Source organism: Zea mays, chromosome 5 (genome assembly GCF_902167145.1).
Source record: "Zea mays cultivar B73 chromosome 5, Zm-B73-REFERENCE-NAM-5.0, whole genome shotgun sequence".
NCBI lineage: Eukaryota > Viridiplantae > Streptophyta > Magnoliopsida > Poales > Poaceae > Zea > Zea mays.
Window position 1 is genome coordinate 165,128,840 of NC_050100.1, and position 16,092 is coordinate 165,144,931.

General features: G+C 46.1%; 1 protein-coding gene across 9 annotated transcripts in view; it reads right to left on the reverse strand.

Annotated features, from left to right (window-relative positions):
- Positions 1 to 16,092, reverse strand: part of LOC109939959 (protein ROS1A) — a 52,945-nt gene that overhangs the window by 15,193 nt on the left and 21,660 nt on the right. For 7 of the 9 annotated variants that reach the window (XM_020538530.3, XM_020538529.3, XM_020538534.3 and 4 more), the window contains 11 exons: positions 9,425 to 9,509; positions 9,251 to 9,342; positions 9,114 to 9,182; positions 8,995 to 9,031; positions 8,829 to 8,911; positions 7,342 to 7,788; positions 7,169 to 7,205; positions 7,028 to 7,085; positions 6,824 to 6,963; positions 6,664 to 6,729; positions 6,450 to 6,564 (listed from right to left, as the gene is read on the reverse strand). In XM_020538530.3, coding sequence (XP_020394119.1) covers positions 6,450 to 6,564; positions 6,664 to 6,729; positions 6,824 to 6,963; positions 7,028 to 7,085; positions 7,169 to 7,205; positions 7,342 to 7,788; positions 8,829 to 8,911; positions 8,995 to 9,031; positions 9,114 to 9,182; positions 9,251 to 9,342; positions 9,425 to 9,509 — 1,229 coding nt within the window. Of the gene's footprint in view, positions 1 to 3,971; positions 4,410 to 6,449; positions 6,565 to 6,663; positions 6,730 to 6,823; positions 6,964 to 7,027; positions 7,086 to 7,168; positions 7,206 to 7,341; positions 7,789 to 8,828; positions 8,912 to 8,994; positions 9,032 to 9,113; positions 9,183 to 9,250; positions 9,343 to 9,424; positions 9,510 to 16,092 lie in introns of those variants that run through there. The other 2 variants (XM_020538532.3, XM_020538533.3) reach the window with 2 other exon arrangements.

Consider the following 16,092-nt stretch of genomic DNA (forward strand, 5'->3'; position numbering starts at 1 on the left):
AGCGACACCGGAGGGGAGGGCGCCCGCGAGCGCGCTGGCCAACCCTAGATCCGCGGGCCGGTGGCGGACGCGAGCTCGGAGATCTAAGGCATAGTGGAGCGGTGGTGGGCTTCAGTGCTTGACGGCGAGGTGCCAGATGGCCGTTGTGGACAGGTCGGCCCCTGGAGGGAAGGACGAACCTCCCGGGGCGGCGGCGCGGGAGCGGGTGTCCGTCGGCTGAGGGGTTGGGGAGAGGAAGAGGAAAACCTAACCTAGCTCATACCATGTAAGATTTTGAATTGTCTTCTTGTATTGCATAGAGAAGGGATACATATATAGACTTAACCCTAACCCTAATGGGCCGGCAGCCAAACAGTGGTGCCGACCCCCACACACAGAGAACACACACAGTCTAACAATGACCATGAACCTTGGTTTGTTGTATGTCTTCCATTTTTAAACTATATGTTCAATGTTATAGAATCTCATAGCCAGCACTAAAGAAAAACTTTGGGAAAAAGTAAAATGTTTAGGCAAAGTCAAAACTCTTGGTTATCATCTGGAGGACCAAAAGTTTATGCTGGCTTTGAGAACTTGCTGGAACCCATAAGCTTCGAGAACTACATTGTAGTGGGGGCCTTGTTTAATCAGTTGTTTGGTTTGATGGCAATTTTTCAATCCCAGACGATTGTGTTTCCCCTCTCTGCAATACAAAGATGCAGCCATGGTTCCTAAGGCGGTAAGGCGAGGCAAGGTGTTGTACCACCATCTAGATGCCTAGGCGCTTGCTAAAGGCCTCTAGACGCCTAGGCGCTTGCTAAAGGCGAGCAAGGCGACGCCTTACCAATCAGAGAAACAGCTAGCCCATATATCCTCCCCTTGGTGGTGGTTAGGGTTGCCCCCAACCTCGTCTCTGCACGCCGCTCGCCCTTTCTCGTCTCTGCACGCCGCTCCCGCTCCTCCAAGCTCTGCGTCGCCACTCCCGCTCCCCAAGGTTTGCGCCACCGCTCCTACTCCCCCATGCTCTGCACCATTGTTTTCAAGGCGTCCGATTAATCGCGATTAATCGTACAAGTCGGTTGGACCAATCGCGATTAATCGTCCAAGTCGGTTTGGACCAATCGTGATTAATCGCCCAAGTTGTCCGACTAATCATGATTAATCGCCCAAATCGGTTAGCCAGAACGACCACCAAGTCGTCCGACTTGAAAACAATGCTCTGCGCCGCCACTCCCAGAGTCTCTGCGCCAACGCTCCCGCTCCCCAAGTCTCTGCTGGTCTTATTGGTTGATTTCCTTCCTTTCTTCACCTTCCCTCTTGCCTCTCTTGATGATTATTAGCTAGGTGACAGGGATACCTAGGCGTCGCCTAGGAGACACCTTTGAAACTATGGATGCCACCCTTGAGAAAAAAATGTTACTAACCTGAGAATTGATAGATAATTACCCAGTCCCTAAGGACTATTATATACATATAGATAGTGGGCCAGGCCTAATGGGCCTTAACACCCCTCCTCAAACTCAAGATGGAAATGGAGGATCTGAAGCTTTGAGTTTGATCAAGTGAAATTGATGTTGTGCTCTTGTTTGTGCTTTGGTGAAGAAATCTGCCAACTGAGATTCTGAGGGCACATATTTAAGATCAATAGTCTTCTGCTGACAATGAGATCGAGTAAAAGATGCATCGACACCAATGTGTTTAGTAAGTTCATGCTTCACTGGATCATGAGATATCTGTATAGCACTCATATTATCACATAACAGAGGTGTAGGAGTGTCACAAGAGACACCAAGATCATTCAGGAGCCAGCGCAACCAAATAATTTCAGCAGTGGTAGTAGCAAGAGCCCGGAGCTCGGCTTCAGCACTAGAACGAGATATGGCCGCTTGCTTCTTGGATTTCCAGGCAATAGGTGAGGATCCAAGAAGAACACAGTAACCTGTAGTAGAAGAACGGTCAACAATATCACTTGCCCATGTGGCATCGGAATATGCATGAAGCTGAAGTGGGCTATCAGAGGCATAGAGTAAACATCTTGATCTTGTCCCGCGTAAGTATCTAAGCACACGAAGCAAATGACCATAATGAACTGAGGTCGGTGTGGATACAAATTGGCTCAAAATATGAACAGCATGAGCAATATCAGGTCTGGTGATGGTGAGATAAACAAGGCTACCCACAATATGGCGATATCGAGTTGGGTCTGCTAGTGGTGTACCATCCTTCGGACGAAGTTGTAAATGAATATCCATTGGTGTCGCAACTGTGCGTGTATCAGTAAGTCCAGAGCGATCAAGTAGATCTTGTATATATTTGGACTGAGATAAATAAAATCCTTTTGGAGTCTGTTGAACTTCAATACCCAAGAAATAGCTAAGAGGACCCAAATCAGACATCTGAAATTCCTTACTAAGGTGCTTCTTGACATGAGAAATATGGTCTGAGTTGTCACCTGTAATCAGCATATCATCCACATATAATAGAAGTAAAGTGCGGCCTTTTGGAGAGACATGAACAAACAATGCAGGATCATGTTCACTCGAAGAAAAACCAGCAGCTGTGATGACAGAGATGAATCTCTGAAACCAAGCACGAGGAGCTTGTTTCAGACCATACAATGCGCGACGAAGACGACAAACATGCCCTGAGGGAGTATTAACACCCGGAGGGGGATGCATATAAACTTCTTCATGTAGATCACCATTGAGAAAAGCATTCTTGACATCCATCTGGGAGATAGTCCAAGAAGATGAGGCTGCAACTGCAATCAAGGTTCGTACAGTGGTCATATGGGCAACTGGTGCAAAAGTCTCATCATAGTCAAGTCCTTGAGTCTGTTGGAAACCACGAGCCACAAGACGAGCTTTATACCTCTCAATAGAACCATCTGATTTTGTCTTAACTTTGAAGACCCATTTACAAGTGATAGGAACAACATGCGAGGGTAAAGGAACTATATCCCATGTGCCAGTGCGTTCAAGAGCAGCTAATTCATCAACCATAGCAAGCTGCCACTCAAGAATCCCAGAAGCCTCCTGATAAGTAGTTGGTTCAACAATTGCCACACTAGCTCGTGGAAAACCATAGCGATCTGGAGGTTCAATGGTACCACGGTCACGAAGACGATATCCCTGATTAAAAACATCATTAGACTCATTATTGTTAGCACAAGAATCAGGTACAGGATCAGTATCAGGACCAGCCGTATGAATAGAGCAGGAACGACGAATGTAGGTTTGGGTGATAGGTGGTTTGGAAGAGTAAGATGATGTGGAGATGGAAGGTGGTGTTATGGGAATAAGAACATCAGGTGTGGTTGTGAAAGATGATGGTTCAGATGAAAAATCAGGAACGGAAGGAAGACACATGAAAGAAGTGGATTCTGTGGGATAATATGAGGGGTGAGTGGACTTGTTGTAAAAAAAAGGGCGATTTTCATTGAAACTCACATCTCTAGAAATTCGAATACGACGAGTAGATGGATCATAACAACGATAGCCTTTGTGTTCAGGACTGTATCCAAGAAAGACACACTCAACAGATTGAGCAGTCAATTTAGTCCGTTCACGTGGTGGTAACAGGACATAACATAGACAGCCAAACACACGAAGATGATCATATCGTGGAGATGTCCCAAAAAGAATTTCACCCGGTGTTTTGCCAGAAAGTTTTGAGGATGGTTGTCTATTAATGAGATACACGGCAGTGGAAACAGCTTCACTCCAAAAATGTGAAGGAACAAAAGAAGATATCAAAAGAGTACGAGCACTCTCAATAATATGACGGTGTTTGCGTTCAGCAACACCATTTTGGGCATGAGCACCAGGGCAAGAAAGTTGAGCTAAAGTGCCTTCTAAGGACAATATTTGGCGAAAATTATCAGATAAAAATTCACCACCAGAATCAGAACGAAAAATTTTAATAGTGGCAGAAAACTGGGTGTGAATCATGCGAGAAAAAGACTTGTAAATAGAAGGCAATTCTGAGCGGCGTTTCATAAAGTAAATCCAAGTATAACGAGAATGATCATCAATAAAAATGACATAATATTTATGACCACCTTTGGAAACAAAAGGAGCTGGACCCCAAACATCAGAATGAATAAGATCAAAAGGTTTTGCAGAATGAGAATCACTAGTAAAGTATGGAAGTTGTACTTGTTTGCCAAGATGACAACCTTTACAATGAAAACTAGACTCAACATGTGTAGGACCTAAACATCCTGACTTTATTAGAGTAGACAGACGAGACCCACATAAGTGACCAAGACGATGATGCCACTGGGCAAACGACAGTGCGGGACCGGAAGCGGCAAGCACACGAGCTGTAGAGGCATGATGGGAAGGGAGACGCAATGTGTCCAAGATGTAAAGGCGAGGCGAAGATTTACGGCGACGGCCAGTCCCAATCACATCCCCTGTGAGTCGATCCTGTACAAAACAAGATGAGTCATCAAATCCAACAAAGCAATTGTGATCGGTAATTTGACCAACTGATAAAAGATCCATGGATAATTCAGGTACAAAGAAAATATTTGGGACAGTAAAGTTTGAATTGGAAAGAGAACCCTTGTGGGTGACATGACATAATGTACCATCAGCAGTCTGAACAGAAGTACCCTCGGTGACAGGTGCAGTAGAAGCCAGGCGTGACTGATCAGATGTCACATGAAATGAAGCTCCAGAGTCCAGAACCCAAGTAGATGACAAAGCACCAGCAGATGAAGTAGCAGCAACAGCAACTGAGCCTCTAGGAGATGGTCCTGTACCACGACCACGAGTAGCACGACGGACACGAAAATCAGCCAGCTTCTCTGGATACTTAGTAAAGCAGTTCTCAGACCGATGAGTGGTCTTCTTACAATGCTCACAAGGCGGAAAGGAGGTGCTCCTGGACTTCTGAGCAGTAGCCAATACACTGTGCGAACTGACACCAGTAATAGAAGACATGGACTTAAGGCGAGTCTCTTCAGCAAGTAATTCAGACAACGCCTGAGCCATGGTGAGAGTATCAGAAGTGTGTAGTAACCTTGCACGAAGAGAATCAAATTCTGGTCGAACGCCCATAACAAATCTGTAGGTAAAGAACTTCTCAATGAACTTATGGGCTGGGCAAGGCACAGCTGTACAAGCAGGCACCATGGAGGTCAAAGCACTCATAAGACGATCAAAAGCTGAATAGTAATCATCAATGGACATATCTTGTTGCTCAATGACATGAGTTTGCTGCATAAGAGTATGTAAAAGAGCCCCACTGTCCTGAACAAACCGATCCTTCAGATGAGACCAGATAGCCCTAGCAGTGGTGAATTTGGACAGACTCATAATCATAGTTGGTTTAGTACTATTGACCATTGCAGCCATTACTTTGCCATCATTGATTTGCCAAGTCTTGATTGCAGCTGCGTTGCTTCTATCAGCTGCTAAAACTGGAGAATCTTCAGTTAAATGAAATAGTAAATCATGACCTCTTAATGCAGTTTGAACACAGAAAGCCCACTCTGGGTAATTCTGCCCATCAAGCACAATATTGACAACAATAGCATTGGACGTCATATTGAAGAGCAGGAAAAGGACAAAAGAATAACGGATCTGAGAAAGACTGTCTTGATGGTACCAAAAAACCCGGTTTGCAGGTGATGAACAGTGGATATGCCGCCGCAACCGAGACGACGGCGCGAGCAGGAGATCTGATGCGCAGCAGATCTGGGCGCGCAGATCTGGGCGCAGATGGCTGCCCGGACAGCGAGAGCTCGCAGACGTGGCAGACGTCGCGGACGGCGACGGAGAAGAAGTCAGTGACGTCCCTGGGGACGGCGCAGCGAACACGCAGGCAGCTGCGCGCGGTCCCTGACGAGGCAGAGGACCCCTGGCGACGACCCTGGGGAGCCAAAAGACGACGCAGCGGATGCGCAGACAGCTGCGACACCGGCGGCGTCCCTGGCGAGGCAGAGGATCCTCCCTGGCGAGTCTGACGCGTAGACGGCGGCGAACGCTGACGGCGGGGCGGACGCGACGGACGGCGGCGCGCAGATCCGGCGGACGACCGCGGACGGCGCGCAGATCCAATGGATGGCCGCGGACGGCGCGCAGGACGACGCGCAGACGGCGGCGGGATCCGGCGGACGACCCAGCGGATGGCCGAGGACGGCGCGCAGGACGGCGCGCAACCGGCGGCGGACGAGGCGGACTGAGGCGGCGGGCGCGCAGACGGACGGGGAAGGGGAGGGCCGCGACGGCGGATGGCGTGCGGACAGGGCAGGGGAGGGCCGCGACGGCGGCCGGGCAGGGAGGCCGCGACGGCGGCCGGACAGGGAAGCCGCGACGGCGGCAGGAAAAAAAACCCTAATCTAAACCTCCTCTAATACCATGTTACTAACCTGAGAATTGATAGATAATTACCCAGTCCCTAAGGACTATTATATACATATAGATAGTGGGCCAGGCCTAATGGGCCTTAACAAAAAATACCTCTAAATATTGTAGGAACTGAGGTTCCAAAGTAAACAGTTCGTCTTGGGAGGTCCCATATCCAACTTCGTGGGACATCAATTGGATTTTGGCTTGAACAATGGTCAGCAAATACCTGCATAATGACATTCATACCGCTGATAAATCTGATGGACCAAGAGCCGTTTCTTCTATTGTATAGCAAAACTTATTACATATGATAACTAATGTTCACCTCATTAACTTGAAAATATGTCCCATTAAGTGGGAAGCTTCCTCTCATTGCTGTCCGGCATGGTATCTGCTTAAATTTGACCAAACAATGAACACTTTTAGTTTAGAGTTTTATATAATACCCAGCACACAAAAATTAATAAGACTCAAAGGAAACTTGCCAAGAGTGTTCCTCTGACTTTCTGAGCCTGCATTTCTCGTAAACTGTTGCAACTAAAGCATGTTAAACTTCCACATAGTTGACCAGTCTCCCCTGAATCACAGAATGTCTTGGGCGCATTGGTTGATTGTGCAGTTTCACCTGTTCAGTTCTTAAAACATTAGAGGAATTTAGAAGAACAAAGGGTTGAAGAAAATGATCTTGCCTGGGGTCCATATGGAAAGAAGATATGGACAGGGATCATCTGGTTCTCTCTGTTCAAACTGCAAAGATACATACAAACTTAAATTTAGGATGAATATTTAACAAAAAAACAGGGTTTAATTGATATCTACTGGGAACTTACTCCTTCCAGAAGAGGGTGTGAATCTGGCAGTTCATAACTGCAAGCACATGAGTAAACAAGTTACTAAGACAGGTGTGAACCTAATCAGTGATACTGATAGTACAAGCAATGAAGGAATCAAGGAACTTAAGTTATTATGAATGACATAAATTTTGTCAAGGCCAATGGCATACACTTGGTGTTCTGTCCTAAGACGACTGACATTCTTGAGCTTTGGAGTTGGAATGGAAGCAGCTTCAGGGGTGATGGCAACCAATGCCTTTGACATGTCAGCATACTCAATCTCAACATGGTTTGCTTGCATATAGTTCTTCAAGTTCTGTGTAAACTCCTCAATATTAAGATTAATAGTAGGAATTTCATCAGGGTCTTCATTAAAGAAATCCTCTATTGCACCGTCCTTCGCCTCTACATTTTCAGGTTCAGGTTCTGGGCTCAGTGGTTCCTCAATGAACGGCTGCAGGTTACCACAAACAGCATGCTTAGGATAGTTCGCACTCCACTCAAGTTCGCCAACAGCCCCTGAATTTATGTATGTTTGGTGACAAAACTCTACAACATTTGGATCCTCCGATGTAGCCAAACGTTTTTCTTCAGGTGCGGGAAGAGCAAGCCTAGCACTGTAATCACAAAAGAGTGTTACCAAATGTCTCTCAATGTGCATTATTAAATTACAGCCCGTAAAATTTGAATTGACAAAAAGAACAGTGTTCCAATTAATAGAAATGGACATTTTCAAAGCACAGAAAATGCAACAAGCCAACAACTTTTTTGTTTTTCACTAAATGCATTAAGCCAACAACTTTTTAGTTTTTCACTAAAGCCAATTATAACAACGACCAAAGCTCAAGAACTAAGGCTCACTGGTAATGTCACAACTATGGTTCGATAGCTACAAAACATTCTGGATACAAAGTGAATTTTAGCGATTGCAAAAAAAGAGCAAACGACTTCTCCCTCAAAGGAAGCCCACTCTCTTTGATCATAAACTCAGAGTGAATTGAAACTTGTCTATAACAATGTAATAACTTTCTTGATAGCTAAAAGATTATCTAGAATGTCAATATCATGCCATTCGTTATGTTATTAAATACGTGAGAGAATATCCAGTCCTCCTTTAAGTGCTCCCATGCACCCGCAGTAAGAATTACATCTGAGAGTCCATGAAAATATTCAACAAAAATATGGGTACATAAATCATGCAAACTATACTCATGCAAAATTTGAGCTCACACAAGAATTTGTGCAAGGAGAAACAAAAGATGAATCAGCGTGTCAATTGAGGCGGGTTGCAGAAAACACATGCACAGTTCACAACTGCACCAGCATCAACTGACATGCTGATTTGTTTTTCATTTTTCTCCTTTCACAAATACTGTTTGTTGAAGCTAAAATTCTGCGTGAATATGAATGATTGCATGATCTATACATCCTTATTTTTGTTGAAAACTTTCGTGCACTTTAAGATGTAATTTTTATTCAGGGGAGCACGGGAACACCTAAAGAGGTAGGAGCAGTGGATATTCTCTCATAACTACACATATCAGTTGAGTTCCACAAATAATGAACAGTAACCCCGCATATATATGTAAAGTCTAAAGAACATATTTCACCATGTACATTAGCTGAATAACAATGATCTTGCATTTCCTGGAATTACCTTGCAAATGCACTAGCAAAGTGCTTACATTCAGCTCTCAATGGACATGAATTGCAATTAGGCTTACTTTTTGTGCAGAAAACCTAAAAGTGGATGGTCAATAAAAGGCAAGTCAGTTCATAGTAACCAGGCCATGTTAGATCTTTTTGTGTTTCATTTTTATCACCTTTCCAAAAGTAATCATTTGGTAGTGAAGCTCATACCTGCATATTGGAAGGCGTCATTGAATCTAGACAGCTACATATACTAATATAGTATGAAAATTATTGATTGGGCTAATCTTACAATGTACGTTGATCTAGCTTGCATAGTCGAGGCCAAAGGTACTTCTGTATGTGCTCCAGCATGGGATACCTTCAGCAGCAGAACATCAGACTTATGTCATGTACGTATAAAGAACTATAGAGTATAACTATACATACATTTCCAATAGGTGCAACTGAAGAGACTCTGGCAATGGTTGAAGCGGCACCCATCCAAGCCTCACACATATCCGACCAACATTTGTGTCCACCTAGGGAATGAACATGCAGAGCTTCAGAACAAGGAATATACTTGGGAAAAAACTTTAGGAGGTTGAGCGACAAAGAACATACTGGAAAAGCCATATGATGTAGCGTCAAGAGACGAACGCACTCAACACTTTTGAGTCCAAGCCCTCTAATGCTTAGAAGGAAGTCCCTGGAAGAATAGAAGAAAAAACGGGTATGACAAATTAAAAAATGGCAATGACACCTTGAATGAAATATTTTTTCTCGAACATGCAGGAGAACTGATTATCATTATATTAAGAAGACGAAAAGGGGAAGAACCTCATTACAGCATCACACCCCACTCACACCACACAATACCTATACACCAGTTAGCCGGGGAGGCCAGAGATTTGGAGGAAGGATATGTCCTTAGCCCCGGCTGAAGACCATACCGAAACCTCATCTAAAATAGCTACAAGCACAGCAGCAATATTAGGGGATTTGCCTTGGAAAACACATTGATTTCTATGCTTCCAAATTAACTAGGCTCCAAGAATAACAAGGGAATTGAACCCTCTTCTAATCTGACCCTGCACTTTGAGGTTGCTGTTCCTCCACCAATCATCAAAATTCTGCTCCTCAGGCTGCAGCATCAGCAATGTAAATTAGCTCTCTGCAGCAACTCAAACCAAACTTGCCTAGAGAACACACAAGAGACAAGCAAGTGGTTGATAGATTCTTGCTGCTGATCACAGAGGGGGCACAGCATTCTGGATGTGGCAAACCCCTCCTAGCATGCTTATCCGCTGTCCAGCACCTATTATGCTCTACCAGCCAAATGAAAAAACGGCATTTGTTAGGAGCCCAGCTTTTCCAAATTCTAGCAGCCGGCTCAAAACGCCTAGCGAAGAAACAAGCTGACAATAATACGACAGCTGAGACCCGGCGAACCCGTCTCAGTCTTATCAAGCATCTGGGCGTGGCGACGGACTCGGAAATCTTCAGGCCGCATGGCATGGACGGACGGCTCTTCCGCGAGCCCTTATCCCAAGCTCATATTGCGGCCTTGACAGCGCTTTTTGGCTGGTCGGTCCCTAGTGAGAATCAAGTGCCTTGGGACCTTGAAGGGCCGACGTTTGCAGCTGGGTCTCTGGGCTTGTGCTGAGCTCCGTCCTTTGTTAGGTCGTCCTTTCCTTGTTAACCATGGATATCTCAAACATTTTGATTTGGAATGTGCGGGGCCTCAACCGTAAGTCGAGGCGTGATGGTGTCCGGGATATGGTGCTTTCTACACGCCCGGACTTGGTGTGTTTGCAGGAGACTAAAAAGGAAGCCATCTCTAGGCGAATGGTCATGTCTATGTTGGGATCCGAGTTTGATAATTTTATTTTCTTGCCGGCTCAAGGCACTCGTGGAGGCATTCTCATGGAGTGGAAGGGGACAGTCTGCAATGTCATCAATTCAAGAATCGACTCCTCTGTTTCGCTACTGATCGCACACGGAGACGACACACCCTGGTGGTTTACAGGAGTCTATGGTCCTCAGTCCGATAATCTGAAACTGGCTTTCATTCAGGAGCTTAGAGCTATCAAAGCTATCTGTTCGGGCCCATGGGCAGTGGGTGGCGACTTCAACCTTATCTATAGAGCGGAAGACAAAAATAACAGTAATTTGGACCGTGCCATGATGGGTCGCTTTCGTCGTCTCATAAACGACCTTGAACTTAAAGAGCTGGAGTTGCTTGGTAGAAGATACACTTGGTCCAATGAAAGGGCTTCACCTACTCTGGTTAGGCTGGACAGGTTGTTCTACACCACTGATTGGGAGATTTACTTCCCTAACTGTATCCTCCAGAGTCCGGCCACCATGTTCTCAGATCATTGTCCTCTTCTCCTCGGCCTACATGAGTTTACTCAAGGTAAAAGAAGATTTCAGTTCGAAAGCTTCTGGACAAAGTTGGATGGATTTGATGACGAAGTACAACGTTCATGGTCTCAGCATTTGGAGAGGTCCTGCCCTCTAAATCTGCTAGCGGATAAATTGGCTAGGCTCGCTCGGGATTTGCAGTCGTGGGGTCAGAAGAAGGTTGGGAATGTCAGGCAGCCGCTGTTGTTCGCTCGGGAAATTATCTTTCAGCTGAAAAAGCCCAAGATCTGAGAAGCCTCACCCCTCAAGAAGCTTGGTTGCGGCAGAAACTCAAGCACCTGACTTTAGGGCTTGCGTCTCTGGAAAGAACGATGGCCAGAACAAGGTCGCGCCTGAATTGGTTAAAGGAGGGAGATGCGAATACCTCTTATTTCCACCTGCACGCGAAGTACAGAAAGAGAAAAAAAATACATGGCTAAAGTGAAAGTGGCCGACAGACTCATGTTGGACCAAGAAGAGAAAAAGGAGGTAGTGTGGGAGTTCTACAATAATCTGTTAGGAACGGCCAGAGAACGCGAGTTCACCCTGGACCTTCCTTCCTTCCACCCGGGAACTCAGCTTGATCTCGAAGGATTGAATCAAATCATCACTGAGGAGGAGGTTTGGAATACTATCAAATCGCTACCGGCGGATAAGGCACCTGGCCCGGACGGCTTCACAGGCCGTTTCTACAAAATCGCTTGGCCGATAATTAAAGGGGATTTCATGGCGGCGATCAACAGGTTGATGCAAGGAGATGTTTCCAGGTTGTCTTTGCTGAATTCAGCCTATATTACCCTTCTTCCTAAATCGACTGAGGCTCTGGAGCTAAAAGATTACAGACCAATTAGTCTCATCCATAGTTTTGCAAAAATCATAATGAAGCTGCTGGCCAACCGGCTTGCTTCTAAGCTGCCGCAGCTGGTCTCTCTCAACCAAAGCGCCTTCGTGAAGGGTCGATGTATTCATGACAATTTCATCCTTGTGCAACAGATGGCCAAAGTGCTTCACCGGCAGAAAGAGGCCAGGATCCTTCTCAAACTTGACATCAGCAAGGCTTTTGACTCAGTTTCGTGGCCCTTTTTGTTGGAAGTCCTGCAATTTCTTGGCTTTGGCTCGTTCTGGTGCGACATCATGCCTAAGATGTTCAGAACTGCTTCCACTAGAGTCCTGGTTAATGGAGAACCGGGTGATCTCATATTTCACCAACGGGGGCTGCGGCAAGGGGACCCCCTCTCGCCAATGTTGTTTATTCTAGTCATGGACGTGCTGAACTTCCTTATCAAGAGGGCGGCGGATCTAGGTCAGTTACTCCCCCTTTTAAGGCGGGGTGCTGGACAGAGGGTATCAATGTACGTGGATGATGTGGTGCTCTTCGTGCAGCCGGTGGCGAGTGAGTTAACCTTGACAAAATAGTTGTTGCGGGTTTTCGGAGAAGCTTCGGGGCTTGTCACCAAAATCAGCAAATGCTCCATAACACCAATTCGGTGTTCGGATCAGGTGGTGGAGGAAGTACAAGGAGCCTTGAACTGCAATGTGGTGAATTTTCCGTGCAAATATCTTGGTTTGCCTCTCTCACAAAAGGTTGACAGCGGTTGACTTGCTACTTTTGATTGATAAGATCGCTGACAAACTCCCAGGATGGAAAGCTGTCTTGATGCATCCGGCGGGAAGAAATGTGTTGGTGAAAGCAGTCCTTACAGCCATTCCTATCCACCATCTCATGGTGCTTCAATGTCCGAAGTGGGTGCTGAAAGCCATTGATAAAATTAGAAGGGGCTTTTTGTGGAAAGGCAGACGAGACATTAGAGGGGGGGCACTGCCTGGTTAATTGGGGTCGTGTTTGCAGACCAATCGAGCTTGGTGGCCTAGGTATTCATAACTTGGAAGCTCTTGGCTGGTCCTTGAGTATGCGCTGGCTTTGGTTTAAAAAGACTCAGCTAGATCACCCATAGACGGAGTTCGACATTCAGGCCCATCCCACTACAGCTGCGATATTCGCCGCCTCGGTGGTATCGATCGTTGGAGATGGGGCTGGCACGTTGTTTTGGCAAGACAGATGGATTCAGGGTCACTCACTTTCAGTTTTGGCACCATCCAGGCTGGTCCCTTCTAAGTTCAAGCGGGGTAGAACGGTGCAGGAGGCTTTGGTTGATGGTCGTGGGTCAGAGATATCAGGGGTGTTCTGGATGCTCAAGTTCTCATGGAGTACCTTCAACTCTGGGATGTCATGGAAACAGTTAGTCTTGCGCCGGGGGTTAGTGACCAGCACCTCTGGACCCCCTCAACCTCAAGACAGTACTCTTCGAGATCAGCTTACCAGAGGTTCTTTATAGGCTCCATCGCTTTTGAACCTGCCCATAGGATTTGGAAGTCCTGGGCCCCTCTGAAGTGCAAGTTTTTCCTTTGGTTAGCGAGTCTAAATAGATGTTGGACAGCGGACCGTTTGGCGAGAAGAGGGCTGGAACATCCTGACTGTTGTGTGCTCTGTAATCAAGAAGAGGAAACAATTCAACACCTGCTGGCTGGCTGCGTCTTCTCAAGGCAAGTCTGGTTTCAGGTCCTTTCCGCCTGCAATCTTCAACACCTGTGCCCCTCCCCCGGGGAGGACAACTTCCAAGTCTGGCGGCAGCAGGCAGAGCAAAACGTACCAAAGCAGCGGCGAAAGGGGTTTCAACTCGGTGGTCTGCTTGGTTGCTTGGTGGTTGTGGAAGCATCGGAATTACTGTGTGTTCGATGAAGGGGCTGCAGATATCTCTAAAGTGGTGCGGGAGATTAGCGAAGATGCCACTAACTGGCGCCTTGCTGGAGCCCCTAGGGCTGAGCGCTGAGTTGTTTCCCGGTCTTATGGATAGGTTTGTCTATGTAAGGCGTTGGCCACCGTAAAATGCCACCCCACTTTTGTACCGCCCCATTTTGGGGTTCACCTTCTTATTTTAATGAAATGCAGCTCTCCTGCGTTTTCGAGAAAAAAAAATGAACAGCCCCCTGCATCAAGGTCCCATAAGTCGACTTCGCAGAATAAGATCTAGAGGAAGCAAAATTCCATAAGTGAGAATCAGGCACTCCCGGTTGCAAAACAACTTCCTCTAGAACTTGATATAACTCAAAAAATTCTAACAACACTCTAAAAGTCAGGCCTCCCTGTAGATCATTAATCCATTGGGATTCAAGGAGAGCCTCGCTGACCAATCTCTTGTTGATCCTTCTCCTAGGAACCATGGCAATTAGAGAAGGGGCAATATCTCCAACACTTCTATTACCAGCCAACCATCTGTCCTTCCAAAAGAGTGTATTAGAACCATCTCCCACTACCGAAACTACAGCCTCTTCAAACAGCTTTTGAACCTCTTTACTGTAGTGAATAGAGAATAAGGCCCAAGGTCTGCTAGGTTCAGATTTTTGCAGCCAAGGCCATCTAACCCGAAGAGCCCAACATAGGGATTTTAAATCATGCAGCCCCAAACCTCCCATATCCTTTGGTCTAGTGACTCTAGGCCAAGCCAGCAAACAGTGTCCTCCATTAGCTTCTCTCCTCCTCTTCCACAAGAAACCTTTTCGAAGTTTATTGATTTCTTTGATGGCCCAGTTAGGCAAATCAATAGCCATTGCAGTGTAGAATAGCATAGGCGAGAGGGGATCGCCTTGCCTTAGACCTCGCTGGTGCATAATACGCTCGCCCGGAATACCATTGACTAAAATCTGGGTAGAAGAGGTAGCCAAAAGCCCACTGATAATATCTCAATCAAGAAGACCCAAGAAACTGAATCGAATGCTTTTGAAATGTCCAATTTGAGAAGAACGCAGGGCTGCTTCTGTTGGTGAAGAAAACAGGTTGTTTGTTGAACTAGCATGAAGTTGTCTTATATAAACCGATTCTTGATGAAAGCAGATTGGGTTTGAGTAACCATAAGCTGCAGCTTTCCAGCTAGCCTGTTGGATAGGAGCTTTGTGACTAGTTTAGCAAAGCTGTGGACCAGACTAATTGGTCTGAAGGCTTTCACATTCTGAGCCCCCTCCAATTTAGGCATAAGACTGATGTAAGCAGCATTGAGCAGACCCATGTTTTTGAATTTCCTAACCCACACCCAGGATAGGGCAGCCATAATGTTGTCCTTAATAATCGACCAGCATGCTTTATAAAAGCGGCCTGTAAACCCATCCGGCAGGAAGGCTCGTGATAGTAGCCCACACCTCTTCCTCGGAGAAGGGAGCGTCCAAGGCAGCCAAGTCAAAAGAAGGCACACCTAGATCATCCAGATCGATAGAAATATTCTGCTCCTCAAGATCCCAGAGCCCATTAAAGAAACCGAAGAACTGATCTGCAATATCATCATGAGTAGTGAAGGTGTTACCAGCCGCATCAGTAATCTTAGTAATCAAATTCTTGCCCTTTCTATATCTAGCATGGGCATGGAATAAGGCTGAGTTTGCATCTCCATCCTTGATCCAGCTAATCCGGGATCTCAATCTGGCAATAGTACGCCTCAGAGAGGAAAGGGCCAAACAGTGCTTCTTGAGGGTGTTTTTGAGCCAGACTTCATTTTCCACAAGAGCTCTGCTAACTTGAGCAATCTCGAGTTGATGAAGAATCTCCTTGACCAACCACCATTGGCTCTGCACATTTCCCACCTTCTTGTCACTCCAACTCTGAAGGCCTTTGGCAGTGGCCTTAAGCTTGGAAGAAAGTGTCACTAAGGGGCATGAACCTGCCAAGACTGAGGACCAACTAGCAGCAACAGCCTCCTGAAAACCCCCCAACTTAGGCCAAAAAGCTTCGAAATGGAATATCTTTTTACCATGCCTAAAATCATTCATCCCCAACACAAGGGGCAATGGTCAGAGTCTTGTGAAGCTGAACTTTGCACGAGGCAGTTAGGAAAGTC